This window comes from Chelonia mydas, chromosome 27 (genome assembly GCF_015237465.2).
Source record: "Chelonia mydas isolate rCheMyd1 chromosome 27, rCheMyd1.pri.v2, whole genome shotgun sequence".
NCBI classification, from domain to species: domain Eukaryota; kingdom Metazoa; phylum Chordata; order Testudines; family Cheloniidae; genus Chelonia; species Chelonia mydas.
In genome coordinates this window covers 10592665-10620185 of record NC_057860.1, presented here as the reverse complement: position 1 = coordinate 10620185, position 27521 = coordinate 10592665, and the positions used below count along the sequence as shown (strand labels likewise).

The window sequence follows — 27521 nt, the reverse complement described above, 5'->3', positions numbered from 1 at the left end:
CTTGACTGGGCAGTGCCAGTGTGTCCGCGCTCCCATTGGCCAGGAAAGGTGCGGGTCGGGTGGGGATTGGCCGTATGGCAGCCGAGGGGGCGGGGCGTTCAGGGCGGTGCCCGGGCGGCCGAGGAGGAGGAAGATGGCGCCGTGAGGGGGTCGGAGCCGCCGCCGCCGCCGCCTCCGCTCCAGCCGGGTCTGTGCACTTCGCTCACCCCTGCCCGGGGCGGGGGGCCGGGCGGGCAGAGCGCGGGAGCCCCCGCCCCGGGGCCCGAGAGCGGGGGCGGGACGGGGCCGGGCCTGGGCTCCGGGGCCCCGGCAGCGGGGCGGGAGCGGCGCCGACCCGGGCGGAACGGGGACCCGGAAGGGGGCGTGGGGCTCCCTGCTCCGCCCTCCCCGGGCTGCGGGCGGGCGGCGCTTCCGGGGCCCGGGAGGAGGCGGGACGGACGGACGGACGGGCGGGGATAACCCGCCTCCCCAAGGACCCGCAGCTCGTGCTGCGCCGGAGTCTCGGGGGGGGGGGCTTGCATGGTCCCCCGGGGCATTGGGGGGCGCCAGGGATGGTGGGAGGGGGGAGGTTTGCATGGTCCCCCGGGGCATTGGGGGGCGCCAGGGATGGCGGGAGGGGGGAGGTTTGCATGGTCCCCCGGGGCATTGCGGGCCGCCAGGGATGGCGGGGGGGGGGGGGGTTTGCATGGTCCCCCGGGGCATTGGGCTGGGAATTGGGGGGACCAGGGATGGGCAGGGAGGTTTGTATGGTTCCCTGCTGCATTGGGGTGGGTGGCGGGGGGGGCTGCATGGTCTCCCAGCGTATTGGGGTGGGCATTGGGGGGACCAGGGATGGGCAGGGAGGTTTGCATGGTCCCCTGGTGCATTGGGGGGTATCAGGGATGGTGAGGGGGAGGGAGGTTTGCATGGTCCTCTGGTGCATTGGGCTGGGTATTGGGGGGCACTAGGGATGGGCAGGGAGGTTTGTATGGTCCCCTGCTGCATTGGGGTGGGTGGCATGGGGGAGGGAGATTTGCATGGTTCCCCGGTGCATTGGGCTGGGCACTGGGGGGCATTAGGGATGGGTAGGGAGTCAGGAGATTTGTGTGGTCCCCCGGTGCATTGGGGACACTGGGATTGGGCAGGGGGTACAGGGTTTGCATCGTCCTCAGTGTATTGGGATAGGGTGAGGGACATTGGGACCACGCCAATCTCCATACCCCTCAACCCCAAGTGCGTTGAGGTGGGTGTGGAGGGCACTTTGTTCCTAAGGGTTTGGTGTGGCACCTTGGGTACAGGGGTGAATAGGCTGCCCGGGGATGGGCATGGTGTATGGAGGGGATTAACTGGGTATCTGCTTCCCTACAGTACATGAGGTATGGTGGGGGTGAAACTGACGGGGTTAGCAGGGGTGTGTGGAGATGTAGGGATTCTTGGTCCCTGGGTGCTTGGAGCTGGAGAACCTCACCTGCATGGGATGCTTTAGGAACCACAGTGTGCAGCAGGACTGATGCTGATGGAAGTCTCTGCAGGGCCTGATCACCCTCTCATTCCCTGATGCTGCTGGAGTCCCAAGGGCCATGTTGTGTTTACTATCAAGCAGTTAAAATATCCACACCCTCCAGATGTCTCCTACTGTCTGTTATAGGGAGGCTGTGAAGTACCGGTTTAGAGACCAGAGTCTGGGACCAAGTGACTCAAAACAATATCTTGGGGTTAGGACTATGTTAAATCTAACTTATAAGAGTGTGTGTGTGCAGGCATGTGCCCTGGGAGCCAGTCATCTGCATAACATGACATATATATTGTCAAAGCACCAGTAGCCATCTGTGCTTTGTCCACGTTAGCACTCCCAATGTTACAGTACTATGAAACTGAAATAGTGGGGGATTTCCCTAAAAAGTCTATTGAGGACAAAGCAATACAGCAGACTTAGGTATAGCAAAGTAAAATGTAAGTCTTGTGTTATCTTAGTGCAACCTGATGTGCTGGTTACAAATTTGGTTATAGTGAAAACTTTCTCCTTTGAGGGAAAAGAAGGTGTTAAAGAATCAGAATTGATAATGAAGAAACTCCAGAACTAACATATTGAAGTTTTGGTGCTAGAGCGACCACTCAGGTTGAACATTGTATCTTAAAAACAGTTTGCCTTAGTGATAAACACTTAAGAATATTAGAGGGGTGCTGTTAAGTTGAAATTGACACATTTTTAAAAAAATGGTTTTTACTAGAGATCACCCTTTGAATTCCTGAAAATAAATTTTATATAAAATTTTCAGTTCCCTTGTGGATATTTACAAGGGTCTTATAAATTAGTATAACTGGCACTAAAGAATAAATAATATCTAGCAAAAAGAAATAAGGCACACATTTTACAGGGAGGATAATTAACCACTTGAGCAACTTATCTGTGGATGCAGTTGAGTTTCTATCACTTCAGATTTTTAATAAATCAGGATTGGATTCTCTCTCTCTCAGATGCATGCTTTACTTCAACCAGAAGTTATGGCTGGATGCTGAAACCATTTGGTGAAATTCTCTGGCCTGTGTTGTGCAGGGGGTCAGACTAAATGATCACAGTGGTCTCTTCTGGCCTTAAAATTCATATTTGTTTCTCCTTTGCTAGCTGCCTCTATGTCAGTGTTCTCAACCTTTCTAGACTATTGTACTGCTTTCTAGAGTCTGATTTGTCTTGAGTACCCCCAAGTTTCATCTCACTTAAAAACTGATTTGGTAAACAAGTAGACATAAAAATACAAAAGTGTCACAGCACACTGGTACTGAAAAATTGCTGACTTTCTCATTTTTGCCATATAATTATAAAATAAATTTAAATATAAAATGGTACTTACATTTCAGGGTATAGTTTATAGAGCAGTATAAACAAGTCATTGTTTATCTGAAATTTTAGTTTGTACTGACTTCGCCAGTGCTTTCATGTAGCCTGTTGGAAAACCAGGCAAACATCTCAATGAGTTGATGTACCCCCTGGGAGGTCTCTGCATACCTCCAGGAGTATGTGTACCCCTGGTTAAAAACTACTGCTCTACAGGGTAACAGTGAAACCAACTAAACACACAGTGCTTGCCAATGCACAGAATAAACACACTGAAAAAATACTTTTTCTGTAACTTCTTTTAGGCTGTGTCTATACTGAAAATGCTACAACAGCACAACTGCAGTGGTGCCGCTGTGGTGTTCCAGTGTAAACGCTCGCTACAGCAACAAGAGGGGTTCTCATGGTGCTGTAGGTAATCCACCTGCCCAGAAGGCTAAGGTAGCTAGATTGACAGAAGAATTCTTCCGCTGACCTAGCACTATCTACAGTGGGGGTTAAATTGGCTTATTACATCTCTCAGGGGTGTGTGTGTGTTTCATCACAAGCTAATAAGAACTTAAGAACAGCCATACTGGGTCAGACCAAAGGTCCATCTAATCATTACGAACAATTTTACTAAGATCCATTTTTTCTCCATTACCCTTAAATTTTGGACCTAATCTATCGGGCAGTCCTATTAAATGTAGAACTAGAGCTCTGCTCACCTACCCAATGTGCAGCTCCAAGCATCTTGTTGACACTAAACAAATAATACATAACCATTGTGAAGAATTGAGAAATAAAACCAAAATTTTTCTCTCAGCTGACTTGTGGGTTTAGGAATTATTTTTAAATTTCCTGAATCTGCTGTCTGACTGCAGTAAACATATATTTCTAATCCTCTGCAAAAGAGGAAGCTTCTGTCCCCATCTTTCAGTTGGTTTAACATCTTATTCCTTTTTAGGCCTGTCCCCAGTAAGAACAGGGCCATGTTACCTAAAGCTATGGTTTCGTGAGGTCAGCTGTAGCCACATGTACAAAGGCTGCTTTTGGTTAGGTGGATGTTCCTTTGTGTTTTTTATTTCCAGTGTAGTTTCTTTCACACATGAGCTCCAGCCATGCAATGTGATCCATATGGGTGGGAAGGATGGTTCAGTGGTTAGGGGGCTAGCCTGGGAACTGAGAATTGTGGTATTAAATCCCTGTTCCACCACAGACTTGCAACCTCAGGCAAGTCACTCAGCTTCTCTGTTCCTCAGTTTCCCATATGTAAAATGGGGACAATACTTTCCTACCTCAGAGGGGTGTTGTGAGAATAAATATATTAAAGATTGTGAGGCACTTGGATCCTACAGTAATGTAATAAGTACCATAGATAGATAGACCTTTTACACCTGCGTAGTCTTCATATCTCTGTAGAAGACTGCCTGCGTAGACCAGATTGCAGGACTTGGAGACATGTCTTGCCACTTTTGGTACTGAGTATTGATAGGTGTGTTATGTAAGTATTTGCATAGGCTCTTTATCCTGAGAAGGAAGTTGTGGATACAAAGGAAAATTTCCTGATGGCAGAGCTTCAATGAAAGGGGCTAATTATCATTAGGGGGAAAAAAACCCAAACCACTCTTCCCTTTATATCTTTTGTAGAATGTTGAAGATAATGGCAGAGTTTCAAAAAATTAAGTCTTGTGACAAGTGAAGCAGTCGCCTCTCAGAAAACCTACCAATCGTGCTGGTGTGAATGTTCCAGCTGGCTTCTAACAGGCGTTACTACTGGCTGGAAATGGGTTCTCATTGGCTGGCGCGATTGGTAAGTTTTCTTGTTCTTGTTCTACAGCTTGATTGCTCAGTTTGCAGTCCTGTGGAGTTTTTAAATGCATTCTAAACTAACGTAGAGAGCTGTTTAGCCTGCATGCTTAAAGACTCGGTATCTGGACAGTTAGCTGGTACGTACGTGTCCCTGGTTGTGTATCCTAGGGCAGGAACAAGTCCTAATTGTATTTGCTCAGATAACTCGATAAAAGAAACAACTCTTCAGCCAGCAGTCTTCCAAGGCAGAGAGCCAAAGGACAGTGGGAATGGGGTGGACAGAGAGGTTGTAACTTTGAGTGAGCGCTCTTTGACAGGTTCAAGGGGTGTTCTGTTCCGTTTGGCACTTGACTGTAGTTGTGGGTTTACAGAAGGGCAAAGTGACTCTGAATTGTTAAGTGACTTCTTGGTGAATAAGTGAGTAGCTCCCAGCAAACTGCTGTTAGATGATGACAGATGGTGATAGTTTGCCAAGGAGGAACTTCTCCTGCTTCTAATAAAGGTCTGTAGCCCAGAAGACTACAGGCTTGGAAACATTTACTCTAGTAAATTATGGTTCTGACCCCAAATCTGAATTGGACAGAGAGATGGGCTCCTGGAAGTTGTGTTTAAGTAGCCCATTGGTCTTACCGTGCTGTAAGTGGATTTGTACTCTGTTGCCTTTTCAAAATGTCAAACTGTCACCAGGGGATGTTGGGAGGAAATGTTTGGGTGGCAGATTAACACTGGGTTCAAACAGCAAACACACAGAGATGACTTCTCTCTCCACATTTATCCCCCTAATTGATTTATAAAGGTTAATGACACCCCCCCCCCCCCACTCCCCTTTAATGTGTTTCATTTTTTGGCCTGGCTTAATGTCACTCGTGCCATCCAAGAAATTAATCCATAGCAGTTCCTGCTTCTGCTGAAAGGGAGGGTACAGTCATTTAGGTTGGGCAGGAGTTCAAGCCCCTGGTTTTCTGGGAAAAATCTGTCCTTTTATCAAAGGCCAGCGAGCTGGGCGCTAACATCTGATGCTTTGGTGGCTGAGAGGTTACCACAATGAATGAGCAAGAGTGGCTTGAAGGGAATGGATGCCCTTCTGTCAGAACTGGTGCAAATAATTTCCATCTGATGATGTCCCAGGCTCTGGGATCTCTAAACTGACTCTCTGTGAGGATTTATGCACTTGGCCATGGCAGGATGTGAAACAGCCTTTGTGTAGCTTTGGGAGAAGCCTGGAGTCTTTCCTTACTCAGTGTTGAACTGTCTGCTTTTGGGAAGTGGACTCCTTGGTGACTTGGCTTGGAACCCGCTAGCTCAGTTTGCTTGCTACTCTCTGTTTGGGGAAAGGTTCGGCATTACTCAGAGAGAAGTTTTGTGTCTCTGCTGACCAACGATAGTTTTAAAGACTGGTCAGTAACATTCAGGGCAGTCAAAACAGCAAAAAGGAGAATGAGAGCAACGGACATAGACGTTACTAAGTGTTCTGGGTTTAATTGCATCTGAAATATATAAATAGCCTTTCTCCTAGCCCTGAGCTGTATTAAGATCTTATGACTGGCTCCTGTGTTGAGTAAAGTGTAGACACACACTGATTCCTAGAGTTACTCCTTAAACTGATAATCAAATTAAGCAGCACAGTATGTTAATTCACTAGGTCTCTCCATTGACCTACCTGTAAGAAATACTGATGTAATTCAGTTATATTTACTATTTATTATTTATACTGTGGTAGCCTGCAGGAGCCCCAGTCACTGACCCTGGCCCTATGGTGCTAGGTATTGTACAGACAGAGGGTCCTGCCCCAAACAGCTTGTCATCTAGAGATAAGACATGAGACAGCGGGTGGATACCGACAGATGGGGGAGCAGAAGGAAACAATAAGACAGTCCTGGTCAGCATGACGGGCAGTGGCCTTAGCACACCAGCCGCCTAACCGTTGTCAAGTTTTTTAGAGGCATCATGGCCTAGGAGAGTTTGCAGGAGGTCAGGGGGGTGGCTTTGCAGATGGTTACAGATATCCTCCTTCTATACATGAGAGGCAGTGTGGAAGAAAGTACTATCAAGCACTAGTCAAGAACTATCCACCTTGTCTGAATCACTGGAGAAGTAGTCAAATCTTATAGCTGGTGGTAAATAGCCCCAGGGTTCACACTCCTGGCATGTCAAGACTGTATTCCTTTCCTCCCATCTTTTCATAGGCTGCGGCAGACTGAGCTGTCGTGTGCAGTGTGTCTCCGATTGTATAGAGACCGTGCCTGCCATTCTGTTTCTCTCCCATTGTGGTGTCTTCCTTTACACTGTTACTTAGGGTGTTGGTTGCTGTTCTTGGGGGGTGTAGATACTGCATCCTTGATTTGACTGCTATGGCTCATGGCGTGTGCAGGGTGCATGGGTACTGGACATCTCCCCAAGGTTGGGAGCCGAAGCTGGAGAGCTGCCTACCCATTCTGAGATCATTCCATGCTTTGCTGTGAAGACCCGTCTCCTTGTAAATGGGCTGATTTTGCTCATAGCAGCAAAGCGAAGCAAACTGGAACTAAACGCTTCCCCTCCCTATTAGCTAAGACCTGGCTTCTCCATATCATGAGTGGATCACTTTTCTTGGACTTCAGCATTTGCCTTCTGCTTACGGGGAGGCCTTGTCTTCACCAGGGGAAAAAAAGGTGGTTTTGAATCATTTGTTAGTATGCTAGTGTGGACTAGGCAATTGTTGTTTTTACAAGTGTTAGCTAGTCGAGATAAACCGTAGGCCCTCCCCACATTCATCTCGACACTTGTGAAACTACAGACTGCCTGTCCACACTGGGATTTTACCATGTGGTCCAAAACCAGTCTCTTTTTCCTAGTACGGATGCAGCCTTTGGTTGGGGCTAGTGTATTGTCAGTGTTTCTGACAGAGGATGCCAGACCTTAAGGCCGAAGATCACCCCTCGCTTTGTCTCTCTGAGATGGGAGAGTGTCTGTGAACATCCATATTCCTCAAATGTCCATAACTCCCCATTTCAAATCCGTACTCTGCCAGTGATTGTAACGCAGAGAGTTCGGGCTTAGAAAAGCTCCCACTGGCATGTCTTCTAGGTAAATATTATAAAGCTATTGAGCCATACCAAGAATGTTAGGTGGGATGACCGGGGAATTTGCCAAAGGAAATAACATGGATGAAATGTCTTTTTGCTCCAGGACAAAAGACTCTGCAAGTTCTAAGGATTTAGGAGGGTCTTTTCCTGGCTTCACTGTATTTAAGCCTGTAACAAAGCAATCCTTTCTGCTGTGCTCATTGTAACCTTCCTCATTCCCTTCTGTCTCGCTGGAGTCTGCAGCATGAGCGTTAGGGCTGAGAAGTTGAGAACTTGCCCACTCCTGTCAGAAGGGTGTTAGTGGAGAAGCGCAAGTATTTCCATTAAGTGCTAACAGTATTAACCTTTTCACTGTTGACGGTCATACTGGAAACCTCCAGCGAGTGCTGGACCTGTCAGGTTCTGATGCTGTGTAACAGGAATATAGTATCTAATCAGAGTATTCAAATAATTGAGATGGTTGCTACTGCAGGCTCTGCTTCCATCTGCTAAATGTGTCAAACAAGCACTTTTCTTACCCTGTCTCCACCTAGTGTAGCCTCATCCTTGACCTGAGCTCGTCTCTCTTCCCATTCAGTTGCCTATTTCAAACTCTGGGTACTCCACTCTCTAGCTTCGGCTCTCATGAAATCATCCGCCGTGCTTTCTTGTCCTTTTGTTTTGAGTGCTGCAGCTGTATGTCCTCCCTGTCCATCTGCACATTAGCATTTTCCTTTCGACCTCCTGCAGTTGCACTGCAAGCAGGGGACCTCCAGCAGAGAGTTATCCCATAATTGCATAATGACTTCTACACATTCTGCACCAATAACACACCAAAGTAATCGGCACTGACTCTGTTTCCAACTCAAAACAGCATTAAAACTTTACCCTGATAGAAAACTTCAGGTATGTCTACACTGCAAAAAAAAAAAAAAAAACCACCATGGCAGTGAATCTCCGAGCCCAGGTCTACAGCCTCAGAACTGAAAATAGCAGTGTAGACTGTTTGGACTCCAAAGCCCAGGGAGTGGGGTGGGCTTTAGAGCCTGAGCTCCAGCCCAAGCCAGAATGTCTACATGGCTGTTTTTAGTCTATAGATCCAGGCTCGGAGACACCCTGCACGGGTTTTTTTTGGCAGTGTAGACATTCCCTTAGAAGCAAACAGACGGCAACATGGACCTGCAGAGAGAGTACTGGACTGGGAGTCAGACCAGAGGATCTACTCTTCTTTCAGCTGCTGACCTTCTTCGTGGCCTCGGGCAAGTCTCTGGGCTTCTATTTGCCCCCCCATCCTTTCTCTGTCTGGTCTGTGTAGACTGTAAGCTCTTCAGGGCAGGGACTATCTGTCTCTTCCTCTCTGTTTGCAAAGTGCCCAGTGCAGCAGAGCCCCAACCTCCATGCAAGGCCCCTTAGTGCTGCTAAGACACAAATAAATAATCAAGGAAATCCATCCATTTCCCTCTGTCTTCTGATCCTTTGCTTCTGTTTGCTCCCCATGGTGATGTAATGGTCCCTTCTACCATTAGCAACAATCCATGGAAAGGTTGAAATAGCAAATTGCGAATTGATAAAATCCCACTTCATATGAAGGCGCACGCTGCCAGGAACTGAGCCATTCGTTGCGTCAGCACTGATGATTTTGGAAGGCGAGATTAGTTCAGAGGACGGACGCGTTATGTGACTCCTTTAGGCGTCGGGGCTGGGGGTGATGCAGAAGGGTGAGAACTGTACTCCTTGTTGTCAACGTTAGCCTTACTCCTCCTCCTGTGTGTTTCCTCCCTGCAGGTCAAGAGGACAATATGGCCGCCACTGCAGCAGTCAGTCCTAGTGAATACCTGCAGCCTGCTGCCTCCACAGCACAGGTGAGAGGGCGATTGCGTGGCTCCTTACTGTGGCATTGAGAGCTGCGGGGGACACACCACGCACAACTGTGTAATGTGCTTGTGAAACCATTTTGCTAGTGGCTGCTTTACTGCGCCCTCAGGGGATCAGCATCTCCTGCAGAGCTTCCTCCCCTGTCTCTGTAGAGGTTGGTGCTGTTGATTTGGAAGGAAGGGTGGCCTTGTAAATAGGGCTTTGGAGCGGAGCCCGCGAGCAGCTCCGGAGCAGTGGAGCTGCAGGTTTTTGCCTGGAGCTGGAGTGGAGCCGGAGCACAGCTCCAAAGCCCTGCTTGTAAAACACAGGACCGGAAGCCAGGTCTCCTGGTTTGTCTTCCTAGTTCTGCCACTGAGTCACTTTGTGGCCTTGGAGAAGTCCCTTCCCCTCTGTGTTTCATTTTCCCCATCTGCTTAATGGGTCTAGTAACACCAGCCTATCTCCGAAGGGGGATGTGCTTTGAGATCAAAGGCACTGGTGATGGGTAAGGAAGATTCTGACAGCTGTACAGAAACCTTAGAGGCTTGCTTTGTGTTTACATCACCTCTGAAACTGATCTCCTGCGTCAGCTGAACCAACTCAATTCGAACCCGTCTCTTCATTCCTTTCTCCTCCTCTAGGACTCTCAGCCATCTCCACTAGCCCTGCTTGCAGCGACATGTAGTAAAATTGGTCCTCCCGCCGTGGAAGCCGCCGTCACTCCTCCGGCCCCGCCTCAGCCCACACCTCGAAAACTTGTCCCCATCAAACCCGCACCAGTTCCTCTGGGTTCCAGTAAGAACAGCTTTGGGATCTTGTCGTCGAAAGGGAACCTCTTCCAGATCCAAGGGTCTCAGCTTGGGACATCCTATCCTGGGGGGCAGCTGGTTTTTGCCATTCAGAATCCAACCATGATCAACAAAGGGGCCCGCTCGTCTACGAACATCCAGTACCAGACTGTCCCTCAGATTCAAGCAGCAGGGGGGCAGACCATACAAGTTCAACAGAACCTAGCCAACCAGATTCAGATTATTCCCGGCACTAACCAAGCGATCATTACCCCCTCCTCTTCCACGCACAAGCCTGTGCCAATCAAGCCGGCTCCCGCGCACAAGGCCGGGGCATCGTCTGTGCAGAGTGCAAGCAACGTTGTCAAGCTGACCGGCGGCGGCAACATGACACTAACCCTGCCAGTTAATAACCTGGTGAATGCCGCGGACCCTGGCGCTCAGGCTCAGATCATAGCCGAGAGCCCGTCAAAGCCCTGTAAAAAGACTAGAAAGAAAGCCATGTCACCAGCCCAGACGACAGCCATGGCCGTGGCTGAGCAAGTAGAAACGGTGTTGATAGAGACTACGGCAGATAACATAATCCAGGCAGGAAATAACCTGCTGATAGTGCAGAGTCCTGGCTCAGGCCAGCCAGCGGTGGTGCAGCAGGTCCAGGTGGTCCAACCCAAGCAAGAGCAGCAGGTGGTACAGATTCCCCAGCAGGCCCTGAGAGTGGTCCAGGCGGCCTCTGCCACACTCCCTACCGTCCCCCAGAAGTCCTCTCAGAACTTTCAGATCCAGGCAGCTGAGCCAACTCCTACGCAGGTACCAGGTCCTTAACCCTTTCTGGTGGGTATATCTGTGTCTGGGAGATCTGCCGACGATCAGTGACTCAGCTGGTGGTGTGTAAGGAAAGGCAGAGTGACCGGGGAGTACTGCATGAGATAGGAATCTCTTTGCAGGCGGGGTTTGTGTTTAGAAATACCTGGGCAACTTCTCCTTTCAAGCTGTGTATTGCAAGCCCAGATTTCCATGTTATGCGAGCATGGTGGTTTGATGTGTCGCGAGGGAGGTGGAAGGCGTCTTTTAGTCTGTTGTAGGGAGAGGGGTGGATGTGACTGGTGTGTGGCAAGCAGTTACCTTCCTGTGTGTTAGAAGCCTTTCTTGTGATGGATCCTTGCAGGACTTGCCTTATTTTTACATAGCCAACTCCTGATTCTTGACTGATCATGACTAGGTGGAGAGATCCAGGGCGGCCCCAGTGCTGGGAGGGCACAGAAAACCCCTCTCGCAGGCTGGCCGTAGTGTACGTTAATTACATTTAATTCCTCGCGAATTGCGGACTTACTATGGCGTTGGACCCGAAGCCCATTGTCCCAATCCTGTGAGTCACACGGGGCCGTATTTGTGCTCTGGCTAAGCGACGGCTGATATGAGTCCTTTCCCGTTTCCTTCTTCCTTCAGGTCTACTTCAAAACACCTTCAGGGGAGCTGCAGACCGTGCTACTTCAGGAAGCCCCGGCTGTGACGGTGGCCCCTTCTCCCACCTCCTGCAGCAGCCCCATGTCCCGCAGTGCCCAAGCAGGAGGAAGCTGCAAAAAGCCAGCTGCCCGCAAAGAGCGCCCCCTGCCGAAGATCGCCCCTGCTGGAGGCATTATCAGCTTGAACGCCGCTCAGCTGGCGGCTGCGGCCCAGGCGATGCAGACCATCAACATTAACGGTGTCCAAGTCCAAGGCGTACCTGTCACCATCACCAACACCGGAGGTGGGATATGCACTGTTACACCCTGGTGCTAGGGACGTGACGTGTGCTGATTGGGGAGGTGGGCGGGGTAGGGGGGGAAGAAACTATCTGAGCTCCCAAAGCCTTAAAGGTTCTGGGGGCCAGGAACTTCCTCGCTGGCTGCGTAGATTTCAGTTGGATCTTAAGCCAAGCCCTGGTGCCCGTGACTGAGTACTGCAGATTGTTAACTGTCCTACAATTCTATAGTCCCTTTTGTCCCAAAAGATCCCACATTGTGTATCTCTGCAGCCCTAGGGAGGCCTCGTCTGATAGATCAGCTGTGCTGAGCCCCAAGGGTGCTTCACAGCCTCTCTGAGCTACCAAGTTAATTAATGAAAGCAGGGATTGATAGTCACGCCTGTCTGAGGGCTGACTTGCTCTGTTGGGTCCTGAACCAATCTCCCGAAAGTCCTGGTAGATGTACGGACCCAGTGAGTTTTAAGCTCACCTACTTATCAGACCACCCCGAGACTAGAGGCAGATGGTATGGAGAGCTGGAATTCCTGCTTTGTCCTAGTCTATCCTTGTCAGGTGGTATGAGAGGGTACTGTACCAGCCCTCCAGCCGATTTCCTTCTTGATTCTTTTGCCTTTCAACTCCCTGTTGTTTAGGCAGCGGCTATTTAAAACAAAACCATTAGTGCTAGAACCCAAAAGCTTGGAATCCCAGCTTCCAAGCAGTGTAAAGCCTTCATCTCTTCTCTCCAGCACAGGGGTTCTCAAACTTCACTGCACCACAGACCCTTCTGACAAGAAAATTACCATATGACCCTGGGGGAAGTAGGGGGCTGGAGACCGAGCCCCGCCATCCTGGGTGGGGTTGGAACTCAGCCTTCAGCTTCAGTCCTGAGCCCCAGCACGTCTAATGCTGGCCCTGGCGACCCCATTAAAATGAGGTTGCGGCCCACTTTGGAGTCCCGGCCCACAGTTTGAGAACCACTGCTCTAGCAGGTGGTGAGTTATTCCCTGCCACAGTCACATGGGGAAGGCTACTGTGAAGGTGCTTCCAGTAGTCAGACCACTACAGATGCTTTCAGGATCTCTAAAATTTTCCAAGCGCTGGTCATGGACTAGTGATTAGAAAGAAATCCAGTGAATTCTGAGTGGCTGAGCGTCCCAAGCCATGACAGCTCCTGCTTCATAATGCCCTTGCTGTTCAGTTCTGGACACAGCCCTGTGTCCCTTTCTTAGGGCAAGTGACTTTCCTACCATGCCAGAGAAAATATCAAAACCACAACTGCCATCCTGCATTTGTGCAGGCTGGAAGTAATGGTGAGTCTTAGCCCAATCCCCATATCTCTTTGGCAACAGAGAGGTTGCAAATACTGCACTGCATTCAACTCCTCCTGTTCCAAGGTGGCACTGCAGACATAGACGCTTCCTTTCATAGCTGACTTCGGAGAATCATGGCTCTGTGGTGTGCTCCATCCCTGCCTGCATCTGCCCCCAGCCAATGTGGTAGATCAACCCATTGCTCTCAGTGGCACGTTTCTGCATTCCAGAGCTCAGCTGGGAGGCTTTTGCTGCAGGAAGCATCAGGAAAGGAAGTTCTGTCTGGGAAAAGGCAATCTGTTTTCTGATCCAGAAAGACCTGCCAGAGGGCTTCTTCCTCAGCAGGAAGTGGCAAGATTCCCAGCTGGATTTTTAAGTTGGAAGCTGTTCTTGCCTCGCTTGGCTAAACCAAAGCAGTGTAAAATACAGAATGATTGCTAAGTGAGCTGCCACGATTTGTGGCTTGCACACAAATCTGTCCCGAAACCAGCAAATAAATGAATCGGCACTGGCCAGATGTTCACTCCTGTCTGCATCATCCACCATGGTGTAGTGGTTTCATGGTAAATTACCAGCTACCAGCTGAGGAGGCTAGTCCTGAGATGATGATGAAACCTTCCACCTCAAGGGTTGCAAGTTCAGATCCAGCCCAGGCTCTGCAGGGCCTGCTGGCTGTTCCATACGTGAGATGAGTTGATGGGTGTCTCAGCCCAGTTTCCACAGTTGGCGCTTATTGGACACTTCCTTGGAGGGCCCCCGTAGTGAAGCCAAGCACTGTGGAAGCTGAGCTGCCCTCTCTGCTGCAGAGAAAGGATCCCTGCAGAGCAGTCTTGAGGCCTGCTGAAGGGAAAGCATCTGCTCAGTAGCTACAGGGCTTCGGTCTGAAGAGGCGCTGAGCTGACCTTTTTCAGCAGCATTGAAGGATGTTGGATTTCCGTCACCCAGGGGCCCTGGGAGGATCAATTCCACTCGCTGACATTGACATCAGTTTTCTTCTTTCCAGCCCCCGGTGCGGCCCAGGCTCCTGCGTCCCTGAAGCCGGAGCTTGGAGCTGGCCCCTCAGGGTGCCAGGTAAGTCCCATTTTTTTTGTAAATATATTGCACGTTTTTTCAAAGTTTCTTTTTCGTTTCCTGTTCCGATTGTTCCCCCCCGCCCCCAAGGGTTAAACTGAAAACTTTGAAAAACCGCACAGTATATTCAGAAAAAAGGGACTTGCCTCCCCCTTAAAGGGCCAGCACCACGGGGGGGTCCAGGGCCGTTGGGACACTGCAGACTAGGGTGGCACAGAGAAGAAAGGAAGCAAAATCTGGGGGTGCTGAGTAGGGACTGGTCACATTTTGGAGCTGGTTCCTTTCCCTTTGCCAGGCCTCCCTTTTAAGGATTTGATCTGCTTAGGCAGCTGGAGCATCGCCTGTGTGGGGGAGTATGGGAAAAGAGGCGTGTACAACGCCAGAAGCAAGACGTTTGCGTCTCCCCTTGGGGTTGGGGGTCTCCCAGGGGAACGCCGAGCAGCAGGCTTAATACCCTTCTCCCTCTGCTTCTCACCCGCAGGCCAGCAGCAGCTGACAGTCCAAAACGTGTCTGGCAACAACCTGACCATCAGCGGCCTGAGCCCAACCCAGATCCAGCTGCAGATGGAGCAGGCGCTGTCCGGGGAGATCCAGCCTGGGGAGAAAAGGCGGCGCATGGCATGCACCTGCCCCAACTGCAAGGACGGGGAGAAAAGGTGAGCGGGCAGATGGGGGCGGGACAGGTGATTGTCGGGGGGAGAGAGAGACAGTGCCAGCCATCTCTTCCCCTCCCTGCCCCCACATCAGCAAGAGTAACAGTCACGATGGTTTCCTGTCCCGGCAGGTCAGGGGATCAGGGGAAGAAGAAGCACATCTGCCACATCCCTGAGTGCGGCAAGACTTTCCGCAAGACCTCGCTGCTGCGGGCCCACGTCCGCCTGCACACGGGCGAGCGCCCCTTTGTCTGCAACTGGGTCTTCTGCGGGAAGCGGTTCACGCGCAGCGATGAGCTGCAGCGGCACGCCCGGACGCACACAGGTCTGTTGCCCGCCGCCCCTGCTCCCCATCTCCCGTGTCCCACCAGGAGAGCCCTGCCGTGTCTCGGAGCTGGTCTTGTGGGACTGTCTCCCCCCTCTCCTGCTTCCGCTTCACCAGTAACCCCACAGCATGCTGCCGCCTTGCCCGCCGAGCGCTTTGCTGACTAGGTGATGGGGAGGGGGGCTCCAGAGCATATGGGGTCTCTGCTGCTTTCGCGTCGCCCCAACTGCAGCTTGGCACAGATCCGTCATCTCCCTGCAGGGGGAGGGACGGGGTGCTAGCTGTACACACGGGGAGCTGGGCGCGAAGGGGAGCATGCATCGGTGCATTCCCCCTTCCCGGCATGAGGACGCAACACGCGCCCTTCCGGGCGTAAGTCTAGAGCTGGAGCGATCGAGGCTCAGCTGCAGCAGCAAGCACTGGCCTCTGGCGCATTGAACGTTGCTCTTGTTTCCCTGGCAGGTGATAAGCGTTTTGAGTGTGCGCAGTGCCAAAAGCGCTTCATGAGAAGTGACCACCTGACGAAGCACTATAAAACCCACCTGGTCACCAAGAACTTGTAGGGTTAGCGGCAGCCAGACGCGGGGGCCGCCAGCTGGCCCTCTAGCACTGGCTAAGCCCCGCACTGTCATGGACAGTCCCCGGCATGGGTACGGCGTAGGGGTTGGGCAGACGGCCAGCCTGGGATTCCACAGCCGTAGTCGCACTCCTGGCTTTGATACCCTCCCAGAGGTGTCTGCGCGGGGAGAGGAGTCATTGCTGATCTTCCTTCCTCGGAAGCCATCCGCCTTCCAGCACAGTCCTTGGGAATCCAGCTCCTTCCTCCGCAGAGCGCGTCAGAGCCGGACATTGATTGCACGGGCCGGGACGAAGGGGAAGCCCTTATTTCCAAAGGAAAATGCTAACGTGGGTGCGAGCGGCAGATGCTCCTCGCTGCATCGCGGGCTGGGGGGACTGAACAAGCCGTGCCGTGCCATCCTCATGTAAACAGGACAAGGATGCCGGTGAAACTTTCTCACGGTGCCCCCCCACTCCCTGCACTTGTGAAGCTTCGACACAGCGGGGGGCAGCACTCCAGACAGCCCACCTAGCGCTCTGCGGCACATTCCTACTTTATATTTAAAATCTATAAATATCTATAAATATCTCTCTCTATAAACTCCTTTGGAAGGCCCTTTTTTTCTATGGAAATTGTTGCCTTATGCTCCCAGCTCCCAAGTATGAACACTGTGTATCGTGAGTGCTTTTTTTTTTTTTTTATTTAATTGCGCCCGTTTGATAATCTGCCCTCCCAATCCTTTTCCCTCCAAAGTTCTTTTCTAATTATGAATTGAAGAGGTTTTTTTCCTCTCCGCTGATTTATTTTTCCTTTTCATTTCTCAGTGACATGGCATTTCCTTTTGAATCTTGGATCTTTAAATCCTCTTTTGCCCATAATGCCAATCCCCACCCCCGGCAGCCCATCACTGTGTATAGTGTATATTGTATCATAGACTATATTGCTTCCGTGTTTACTACATGTTTCAAAAACATATGGCTTGTTATTTTTGAGCTTTTAAATTAAAAAAAAAAATCCACTTTATTTTTTAGTTGTAACTGCTTGAGGTATGTTTTATGAATTAAGTGACAGATCTGTTGTTCTTTATTAACGATGTAACTGGCTGGCTGGTGAAGAGTCAGCCAAGAGCTTTTTCTTGCTAAATAAATTTAGTCGCCAGAGGCAAACCCAGCATGGGAAGCAAAGGATCCTTTGTCTTGTAAGCGTGACGCCTGGTAAGAGGGACCAGTTTTTGGGGAGAGGTGAGATGGTTAGTTGGGGGGTGACCAGGTCAGTTGTTTGTATCACAGTAGCACCAAGAGACCTGCTGAGATTTCAACCCCGTCCACTGGAGCCACCTACATTGTCAGCTCCTTGGGGCAGAGACAATCTACCTAGTCAAGGCAAAAGCTGGGAGGAGAAAGGTCAGGGCACAGAGGGGAAGTGACCTGCTCAAGGTCAGTGGGAGAGCTGGGAATGGAACCCAGGTGTCCTGAATCCCAGGCCAGTGCCCCACCCACTGGACCACACTGTTCTTTGTAGTAGCGCCCCATTGTGCTAGGAGCTGTGCGTTAGAATAAGAGACAGTCCTTGTTGCAAAGAGCTTTACAGTTGCTGCCCACTGGCTTTCGTCTTTTGGAGCATCTCTCTATCCTCCCGAGCTTTACCCAAAAAAGGATCCCGTTGGTACAGTCAGGCCGGACCTCAGAACCATCTGTGGGTCTGCAAGTCCTTCCCTGGATAGGGCGACACAAGCTTTACCCTCTAACTTGCCTGACCTTGGGAAATGAGCTGCTGGTTCCCCACAGACGAGTGTCCATGTCGAGAGGACATGGGGCATGGGACATTCTTAACCAAAAATCAGATGGAGGGAGCTCAGCCCTTTAAACCCCCTTCTCCAGGGCGGGGGCAATGCTGGGGAAGCCCTGGTGCTGTCCCTGCTCCGGATACCCGAAGGCCTTCAATCAAGCCCCTTCACCAGCACTGGGCAGGAAAAATTACAGTCAATGACTTTCAAAAGCTGCCCGGTGACCTGGAGGGCAGGGGAAATTGCTCAGGAACTGGAGTCATTGGAAAGTGTCCCACCACCTCCGTCCCTCCCCCTCCACACACACGCTGCCCCTGCTGTGCTCTGGTAGCATCTCCTGGAAGCAAGAGAAGGATCCTCTTAAAGGAGCCAGCTTCAGCGTCCGGCGTCAGCTCACCCTCGGAAAAGAGAAGGTGGGAATTGCTCCATTCTGAGCCTGCCAGAGGAGGCCAATAACTGCACCAAACGGGCCACTTTGAATTCTCTTTCGGGTCACCCGAGAGAGGCGTTCAGGCTGAATCGTGGCTTGGGAGTGGGGGGAAGCCCTCCTGCCCCAGATGCTGAACGATGGAAAGAACTCCTGGTTAAAATTACCCCCCCCGCCCCGTTTTGGCTGTCTCTACCGTAGGCAGCTTAGCGCTACTTCTAATCTCTGTGACAACCCTAGAGACTATAAATTCCACCATGCTCCCCCTCCACCCTCAGCATGGGGAAGCAGGCGGGAGAAACAACTGTTACATTCCAGCCTTTATTAGGGAAGTTGGGGGGAGAGGAAGGATTATTTTATTTACAAGAACGAATATTTATGGGAACTTTCTTTATGGGGGGGAAATAATGCCTTGCCCACAGTTAAATTATTACACCTACAATGAGCAGAGAAATTGCTTTTTGAGCCGCACCGTGAGCCTCTGCATGAGAGCAGACCTTGCCCTATGGGAGGGAGATGAAATCCCCCCCACTCCAAAGACTAAGGCTCTGAGTTCATCTACAGGCCCGGTCGGTAAATAGTCTGGTAAGAACTGTTTCAAAGCAGAAGTTCCCCTGCTCTGGCCAGAGAGTCCAGTGCCGTGACTGCAGCCTGGGCCCCATTCCACTGCCAGCATTGTCCCTCTTCCAGTCCAATGTGAGGGGAGAAGAGTTTGCCCACAGGCGGAGGAGAGGGCCGCAGTGTTAACGTTCAGCGTCACGGAGCTGGGATTCCTGAATGGAGCTGACAAGTTTTGAAAGAGGACCAAGATTTCCCATGGGTGAGTGCCGCGTCCCAGTTGGGATCAACCCTCCCCCCTCAGGGACTCGTCAGAACGGAACGTCAGAGCTATTGCCCCAGAACGTACCCGCCAGCTCTCTTCTCCCCCAGGCGCGGCAGATCCCAGATGCTTCCTTAGAAGGCGTTAAGTCTCCCCTCCCCAGGAATGCACGCACCGAGGTCCGTATGCTAGGACCGAATGCCCCAGGACGGCCACACAGCAGGCGCTTCAGGCCTTGTGGTGCACGTACTAAACTGCACCACTGCTGTCCCCGTAACGTCTGCTGGGAGGGGTGCGTCACCTCCACCACGCTCCCCCCCAATGCAGCTGGGTGGGAGGGGACCTGGGCCACCAGCACCGCTGTGTCGATCTCCCGCCAGCGTACGTTGGAGTGGGGGCGATGGATCCTCTGAGGAGCGTCTTGGGAGCTGGTTCGCCGTTGTCTCAATGGGCGTCGCCGTCTACTCCATTTTGATGATCATTTTTTTGACCGCCCTCCGGGAGGTACCACACTTGCTGTTGATCACGGCGTTGAAGTTGCAGCTCTTGCCGCACACCTTGGTGACGTACTCTGGAGGAGGGTGGGGATGGGCAGAGAAGTGGAGCAAAAAACCAGCGTCGTTCTGGCTTTTTCTGAATCCACGGAGATGAATCACGCCAGATCCCATCATGCAAAACCCACGCTCACCCGCAATGCAGCATGTGGGACCCAGACAAGGACACCATGCCCCTGGTCCTGCACTCTCATCCCTGATGTGCTACTAACTTGCTCTGCGACCTTGGGCATCACCCATCCAATCTGATCTTGCATTTAGCACAGTGGTATCTTCACCCTCTGAGTCTGAATCTTTTGCTGCCGAACGGGGTGGTAATCCCTACGTCCCGGGAACTGCGCGAGGGTGGCTGATTAACTAGATCAGAAACGCTAGTGAGTTGAAGGTGTGTAAAGTGCAGGGGGCGAGACTGGCAGGCGTGACTGGGGATCTGGGCTGCCTTGGCTGTGGGTGCCCAATCTGAGACCCCTTGATGGGGTTTTTCAGAAAGCACTGAGCACCAGCACTCTGAAAATCAGGACCCTTTCAGGTGCCTCGAGTGGACCCTTTCTGGAAACCTTGGCCTGCATCTGCTGTTAGAATTGTTCCGGCGTCTCCACCTGTCCAATCCAGGCACACAGCTTGGGGTATTAAAACTAACCCTCTCTTTCTGCAGCCTCACGTGCGTCTCCCCACTAATGCTGGGTGGTTACGTTTTGTAATTCGCTGGGTCAGGCCCAATGACTTCCTTGGCAGTAACAACGCTTCTGCGTTTGGGGGTCCTGAACTACGGCAGAAGGGAGAGTTGTACCAGCACGGATGAGGATACGGATAAAATATATTCCCAAATAGCAGATTGGAGGGTTCGAGGGGCTGGGAATGGGCTCTAAGCATTTCTTCTCTAGGTCCCTAATTCAAATCAAGCCCGGCTCGCCAGGGACTGAAAATCATTATCTCCCTGGGGCCAAGGTGAAAGGAGTGGGGCGGCTCGGTCCTCTTGTCAGTAGGCAGCTAGTCCCAATCCTCAGCAGCCATCACCACCTGGCATTGACTGGCCAGCTCTGGCAGTCTCATCAGGGGAGCTGAGAACTGAACAGGCTATGCAGAGGGGAGAGGCTGCCCGAGGAAAACCCCAAGCAGGTCTGAGTCCTGTTGGCTTTGCTATGGGACGGATGCTTGAACTGCCCCTGCCTGCGCTATCCGCCAGTTCTGTGGATCCAGTCTCAGGCGGTCCGACTTTGCACCAGACAGAACCCCTCCTGCTGGGCAAGGACAATGGAGGAGGTGAGCAGAAGGAACCCGTCAGCCAGGATCAAACAGCGTCATCCTGTCCCTTTTGCAGGGGATCGACACCATGCACGCTCTCCACCCTCTGCGTCGTTGGGAGCCCCAGCCTCACCCCATCTCCCGCCACAAAGCCCCCTACCCACCCCCCCTACCTTTGATAGCATTTACCACAGCGACCGGCAGGCGGATGGGTTTCTCCATGGTCGTGTTGTTGTGGGCGATGCGCTGGCCGGTGGCCGAAGATCTGGCGAGCGTCTCCCGGGAGAAGAAGTAATCCAGCAGGCGCCTGGTCATCAGCTTGGGCTTGTCGGTGGAAACCTGCGAGAGGTCATCCAGCTGGTTGTGGGTGATGTAGACCCCCGAGTTGGGGATCAGCTCCAGCTTGGGCCTCCCATTCTCCTAGGGCAAAAGGAGAGAAGCCTCTTGTCATTCCGCTCTTTGTGGGTGCCCGGAGTCTGGGGAGACTCAGGCAGACCCCCCCGGGTAGGCTAAACGAGCGACAAATGCTGGGCTAACCCCAGCTGTCCTTTCTCAGGCCCAAGCCCATTGATCTCAGTGAGGGGATATCAGCCCCCATTTTACAGATGGGGAAACTGAGGCACTGAAAGGTTGAGTAACTTGCCTCGGGTCACACAGCACGTTACTGGCAGAGCTGGGAATACAACCCAGGAGTCCTGACTCATCTCCTGCTCTAACCACTAGCCTACACTCCATCCTACAGCCAGGATTAGAACCCAGGATTCTTGCCTCCCTGCTCTAGTCACTCACCTGCACTCCTGCCTTTAAACTGGAATTTAGGCAAGGGCCTACTTAAAATAGGGCAGGAAGGTGTTTGTCCGAGAGCAGCGGCCACACTGAGAACTGCAAGCTGAGTGCTGCAGAGCACCCCAGATACTATAGGGCAAACCTGGAAGGGTAGGGATGGTCCTGGCTCCAAGGAGAAAAGACAATGCCCAATCCCCCTCTCCCTCCCGAGGCGTGTGCGCCACCCCCTATTATGGCCTGCGCCCTCCCGGGGTCCCATGAGGCAGTATCCCCATGCAGTCAATGAGCAATGGCCCACATAGGAGCTGATTGCAGATCACCCACCTCCACGGGTGATGCCCACACTGGGGTGCCATCGGGCAGCATATCTTGTACGTTCTCCTCCCATAAGCAGGTGGCATCACTGAGCATGACGGGGCTCCCCGAGCTGTCCTCTGTGCTGATCCAGGGTGGGAAGCCGCTTGGGACCCCAGCTCGCATCCTCCAGACTGGGGGGCTTTTGGGGATCTCAGCTGGGGTGCACCTCTGCTCCCCCATATTGGGAGAGGAGAATGGCTGGAGGCCATTGGCCTGCAATAGGAACGAATGCGTGGGGATGCCACACACAGGGATGCGTGGTGGAAAAACTGGGTGACGAATGAGCTACCCCTTTCTGCCTCCGCCCCTTCCCGCCTCCCAGGAGAGGACAGGTCCTCCATACAACTCTGGCCCGACCTGCTTTCAGTTCTCTCCTCCTCAACACCAGACAGAAACTGGAGGGTGTTCAGAGAAGAGCAGGGTCCTGGCTGGAGAAACTGAGCTAAATCGTTGAGGCTTGGCTAACAGGAGGACGTGATCAGAGGCTGTGAAGGGGGGAAACACCAAGGGGGTGCCCAGGAGACTCGGCTTGCCCCTGCAATGATACAATAGGGTTTAACTGGGATATGGGGGGGTGCAGGGGAGGGAAGAATGACAGCAGAGAGTGTGGGATCATCTCCCCAGGAGCAAAATCCCCCCATTGTCTGGAATATTTAAAATTATAGTGGGCCACGCCCTAGAAAATGTTCTCCAGGACCAAGAGGCTGGGCAGACGGGCTCGAATGGGTTTCTTCATCTCCGGCCTCTCTGATTCATATGCACCCTTGGAATGGAGACAAGCCAGGGAAGCCTTTTGCCTCCAAGGTGCTGGTAGCTACTGCCTGGACAAGGGTAGACACTGGGGCACCCACCTGCAACGCCGTGTTGCTCTCCAGCAGCCCCACCAGGCCCTTCAGGAACTGGATGTTGCTCTCGTTGATGTCTGGGGAGAGACGCGCACACAGAGACAGAACTGAGCATCGCAGAGGCCCATAGGAAACCAATTCCATCCCTGGCCTGGCCTCGGGCTGAGCTGGGTCACACGAGAGTCCCAGGCACACACGCAGAATAGGGGTCCTTCCCTATCCACCCTGGTGCCCACTTCTTGCCCAGAGTTCCTACAGGTGCCTGTCCCTTGATCCCAGCCCAGGGGCCTCTCTACAGAGCCGCTGGCCGTGCTCTTCTCTCTTGGCAGAACCGCTAGAGTTCCAGCCACCCCACTCGAGCTGGAGGCAGGACCCCACGGAACGCGCAGCGGGAGGCCAGAGTCTGCTGCCAAGCCCTGAGCTCACACACGGGTATTCCCAGCTCTGACCTAGGGACATGGGCTTTGCTCAGCTGGATCAGACCATTGGTCCATCAGGCTGAGCTGCTGCGTCCAGCTTGGGCCAAGGCCTGACACCTCAGGATAAGGTGACGCCCCCCACACCACGCACGCTCTGATTCCTCTGGCCGGCTGGGCGCCTTTTTAAGTGGGGAATGTAGAGACCAGCGGAGGCCTTTGGAGCCTGAGATCGGGTTAACGCCATCAGAGCTGGCATAGCTGCAAACTGCCTCCACGATGCTAAGGCAGGAAGGGAAGGAGGATTCGGTTACCAACACAGCTGTTTCCGGACCCCAGCACTGTCCTGGCTGCCGCTGCCCCTGCCCCGTTCCTGCTGGAGAGGAGGTCGTTCTGCTCCTCTAGGTTCCGCAGCTGGCTCTTCAGCTGCTGGTTCTCCAGCTCCAGCTCCTTGATCCTCCTCTCCTGCCACATGGCGGCCTCTTCCCGAGAGGCGAGGAGATTCCGCAGCTCGGCCATCTGCAGCTCCAGCTCCTTGACCAGCTCGGCATATAGACCCGTCACCTTGCTCGCTTGGCTGCTAATGCTGCTGCCTCCTGAGGGAGCTCGGCCGCTCCATGGGCAGCAATCCTCGAGTCCGTAATTCAGGGATGGAGACTCCAGTGGCTCTGGGCTGGGCCTGTAGAGCACCGAAGCCCCAGAATGCGTGGCTCTGGGGTTGTCCAGAGTCCTGGTGTGTGGCAGCCCGTCCTGGGGACGTCTGCTGTGGAGATCCAGGCTATTGCTCTGAAGGATGTGTCCAAAGGGGGACGGGCCCTGGGGCTGTGGCCCGCTCAGCGCACGACGGAAGTGAGAGACAAGGCTGGGACTGGCCTCGGGTCCATTGGAGAGCCTGGGTCTTTTCCGGTTCTTGACCTCCTCTTCCACGCACAGCAGAGAGTGGCTGGGCCTCCCAAGGCTGCTCAGGGCTCCATGGGATTGGGCGCTGGAAGCAGACAAAAGCCAAAAAGAAGAGATTATAATTAAATCACATCTTTCCAGCCCTTACTGTCTCCAAATACTGTACAAACGGTGTGTATGCACATGTGCGCATGCAGCAACCACATCACCCACCAGTGAAATGCAGCCACCTCTGGGGTGGTATGTGGCAGCTGTTTAACACAGCAATTTATGGGAGGAAGTGAAGGAGAACGTTATATCCACTTGAAACTCCAGGGGGAATTTCTGGAGGTAGATTGGAACCACTGGAACTCCACCACTGGGCAGGCTACTGGGGCTAACTCTTGTGAAAAGTTACAGAGGGTCTTTAATGGCCACAAGCCTTCAGGATTATGGCTTTCAGTGAGATTCAAAAGACAGTGTATGCAAAGCCCGTCTGACTTCCATGAGCATTGCAGGGGCCTTGCACTAATGCAAAAACCTAAACTAATGCAAAAACTTCCTGGTATGCTGCCGAATCACCAGCACTGGGGTGGTCCGTGGAAGTCTCCTAGACAAAGACTAGGCTCTGCTTAGCTTGTGAGATCAGACAGGTCCTAATGACAAAGAGCTCTTCCATTTTCTCCCCAGCTAAAGCTATTGTATTCACTCTATCTAGGGACTCAGATGGCCCTCTTCACTGCAGCATCAGAGCACCTCACCCTTATTCATGGACTCAGATTCCAAGGCCAGAAGGGATCATTGTGATCATCTAGTCTGACCTCCTGTACAACACAGGCCAGAGAACTCCCCCAAAACAATTCCCTGATCAGATCTTCTAGAACAACGTCCAGTCTTGTTTTAAATTTGCCAGTGATGGAGAATTCACCATGACCTTTGGTAAATTATTCTAATGGTTAATGATCCTCCCTATTAAAAATGTACACCTTATTTCCAGTCTGAATGGGTCTAGCTTCATCTTCCAGCCATGGGAGCATGCTAGACCTTTCTCCGCTAGATTGAAGAGCCCATTAGTAAGTATTTGTTCCCCATGTAGGTACTTACAGAATGTGATCAAGTCACACCTGAACCCTCTCTTTGAATCTATCACTACAAGGCATTTTCTAATCCTTTACTCATTCTTGTGGCTCTTCTTTGACCCCTCTCCAATTCATCTTCAGTTGTGGACACCAGAAAGAGACTGTATCCTCAAAGCACGCCTGGGATATGGGGGAAGTATTATCCCCACTTTATGGACAGGGACTTAAGGTTTGGGATTAGAATAAGCAGCCTAGAGATTCCACAGCAGAGATGGGTGTAGAACCCAAGTCCAGCACCCTATCTGCTACACTCACACGAGGTTCTGAATTGTAGCTGCTGCTTTTGGGGCCCTGCAGAGTCATTCCCTAGGAAATGGGATCTAATGAGTGGGACCAGGGGGCTAAGGGAGCTGGGGGCTTTTCCCTGTTAGTGACAGTTCAAATCCAGTCCAGTGACTGCCAGCTGTTACCATCAGTTGGCTGTTCAAGGGATTGTAAGAAACAAGCTTCAGGGTCGCAGTTCAGTTCCTGCTGGGCAGGTGTCCCATAACAACAGCCACCATTAAAGCTGGAGGTGAAGTAGCTTGCCCAAGGTCACCCAACAGACCAGCAGCCAAGCCAGGAATTAAAGTCAGGTCTGCTGAGTCCCAGTCCAGTGCTCTAGCCTCTAAGCCACACTGCCTTTTGAAAAAGTCACCGCAAGTGCCCCACTCCTGTGCCTTCCCACCAGTTCTCCATGGGTCCAGCTGGGTGAATCAGCTGTGGCATGTCCCCCCCTCCTACCTGGTACATTCTGGGGGGGCATGTCCTCGGGACTCCTGGAGCTCCAGCTCCTGGGGCTGCTGGAAGTCAGGGCTGCAGAGAGCAGCACCGTCCAGCCCAGGCTCAGACAGTTTGTACAGTGGGTGATCGTCTGGCTGCTTGCCATCTCCTGTCCCTTGCTCCATGGCCTGGAGGTGGCTCTGCAGAGCCTGCAGGTCAGTGACACCACCAGACATTGGCTCTCATCACTACAGCTTCCAGCCCCAATGAAACATAGTGGAGGAGAGGGAGGAAAACTCAACCTGCTGAAGAGAGAAGGGAGAGAGAGATGGGAAGAGACACCAGCAGGGAAAAAGAAATGGAGAAGGATTATATACAAATACCAGTTTTGATCTGACACTGTCCTAACACTCTCACCATTGGTCCTGTCGATCCAGCCCCCAATTTCTATCTCCCCCCAGCACCCACACACACATTCTCTGGGTTCAGGATTAGTTTAGCTTTCTGTCCTTCTCTCTGAGTAGCCCCATCACCCTTGCCTCTGACCCCCCTCCCCTATCTCCCTCCCCTCTCTCTGATGCACATGTTCCCCTCCTTGTCCCACATCTGATTCCCCAACCCCCCTGTAAAAAACAGCCCTTTGCCTATTTTGACACCTGCTTCTCCCTCATCCTGTTCCTGTCTGGCCCTTCACTGCTCTCTGTTCCCTTCTCCTCCTCCCTTACTAGCCCTGATTGCCCACTTTGCTCCCTTTTTGCCCTCTGTCTGGCCTCCTCCCTTTCTTGTAACCTCATAGAATCATAGGACTGGAAGGGACCTCGAGAGGTCCTCTGCACTCAAGGCAGGACTAAGTATTGTCTAGACCATCCCTGACAGGTGTGTGTCCAACCTGCTCTTAAAAATCCCCAATGATGGAGATTCCACAACCTCCCTGGGCAATTTATTCCAGTGCTTCACCACCCTGACAGGTAGCAAGTTTTTCCTAATTTCCAACCTAAATCTCCCTTGCTGAAATTTAAGCCCATTGCTTCTTGTCCTATCCTCTGAGGCCAAGAAGAACCATTTTTCTCCATCCTCTTTGTAACAACCCTTCATGTATTTGAACCTGTCTATTCCTGTCTCTCTTCCCCTCTTCCTTTCCTTGTCCTCTGCCTGATTTCCCTCCACTCATGACATCTGTCTGATCCCCATCCGCTTCTCCTCGCCCTGACTGAACCCACTTGTCTCCTGTCTGGAGCCTTGTCTGCCCCTCCCCCTCTGTTTTCCCCACATGTCCCCTGTCTGCCCCTTCCCTCTGTCTACTCCCCCCACATGTCCCCTGTCTGCCCCTTCCCTCCTTGCTCCTGTCTGTCTCCCCCACATCCCCTTCCCTCTGTTTCCCCCATATGCCCCCTGTATGGACCCCCCCTTCCGTCCCCCACCTCCTGTTAGCCACCCCCATCCTTCCCTCCCCCCGGGACGCTGTACCTTTAACAGCCCCTCCATGTGCCTGTTTACAGCCCTGACACCATTTCCTGGTCCCCGAGTCCCGCCCCTGCCGCTTCCCCACTGGCTGAGGCCTGGCCCTGTCTCCCTCCTGATTGGAGGCCAGGCATCAACTCCCTATTGGCTGCTGGGACAGGGGGCGTG

At 52.3% G+C, this 27521-nt stretch overlaps 2 protein-coding genes across 13 annotated transcripts; one reads left to right on the top strand and one right to left on the bottom strand.

Annotated features, from left to right (window-relative positions):
- Positions 1-77: 77 nt before the first annotated feature.
- Positions 78-24949, top strand: SP2 (Sp2 transcription factor). 6 transcript variants are annotated; one of them, XM_037887183.2, is made up of 8 exons: positions 82-187; positions 4445-4607; positions 9436-9512; positions 10146-11099; positions 11739-12039; positions 14881-15055; positions 15184-15377; positions 15840-17107. In XM_037887183.2, the coding sequence occupies exons 3-8, from the start codon at positions 9450-9452 to the stop codon at positions 15938-15940; spliced, it is 1788 nt and encodes a 595-aa protein (XP_037743111.1). In that variant the 5' UTR covers positions 82-187; positions 4445-4607; positions 9436-9449; the 3' UTR covers positions 15941-17107. The 6 variants fall into 6 exon arrangements, with proteins under 6 accessions (XP_037743113.1, XP_037743111.1, XP_043392994.1 ...); XM_043537058.1 differs by lacking the exon at positions 82-187 and adding an exon at positions 1092-1694; XM_037887184.2 differs by lacking the exon at positions 82-187 and adding an exon at positions 2831-3256.
- Positions 18457-27462, bottom strand: LOC102941566. 7 transcript variants are annotated; one of them, XM_037887192.2, is made up of 7 exons: positions 27360-27462; positions 25914-26197; positions 23487-24157; positions 22763-22833; positions 21879-22124; positions 20942-21188; positions 18457-19540 (listed from the first exon to the last, which is right to left on the bottom strand). In XM_037887192.2, the coding sequence occupies exons 2-7, from the start codon at positions 26126-26128 to the stop codon at positions 19431-19433; spliced, it is 1560 nt and encodes a 519-aa protein (XP_037743120.1). In that variant the 5' UTR covers positions 26129-26197; positions 27360-27462; the 3' UTR covers positions 18457-19430. The 7 variants fall into 7 exon arrangements, with proteins under 7 accessions (XP_037743120.1, XP_037743123.1, XP_037743121.1 ...); XM_037887195.2 differs by having other exon boundaries at positions 20958-21188; XM_037887193.2 differs by having other exon boundaries at positions 25914-26194; positions 27360-27430.
- Between the last annotated feature and the right edge of the window lie 59 nt (positions 27463-27521).

What these genes read in the sequence shown, in the direction of transcription:
- LOC102941566 (XM_037887192.2), bottom strand. Translation starts at nt 26,128, where the DNA reads ATGTCTGGTGGTGTCACTGACCTGCAGGCTCTGCAGAGCCACCTCCAG. An exon ending in AGAGCAACACGGCGTTGCAG is followed by an intron (nt 22,125 to 22,762) that starts GTGGGTGCCCCA and finishes TTCCTATTGCAG; the next exon opens with GCCAATGGCCTCCAGCCATT. An exon ending in TGTGGTAAATGCTATCAAAG is followed by an intron (nt 19,541 to 20,941) that starts GTAGGGGGGGTG and finishes ACCCTCCTCCAG; the next exon opens with AGTACGTCACCAAGGTGTGC.
- SP2 (XM_037887185.2), top strand. Translation starts at nt 9,450, where the DNA reads ATGGCCGCCACTGCAGCAGTCAGTCCTAGTGAATACCTGCAGCCTGCT. An exon ending in CTGAGCCAACTCCTACGCAG is followed by an intron (nt 11,100 to 11,738) that starts GTACCAGGTCCT and finishes TTCTTCCTTCAG; the next exon opens with GTCTACTTCAAAACACCTTC. An exon ending in TGCAAGGACGGGGAGAAAAG is followed by an intron (nt 15,056 to 15,183) that starts GTGAGCGGGCAG and finishes CTGTCCCGGCAG; the next exon opens with GTCAGGGGATCAGGGGAAGA.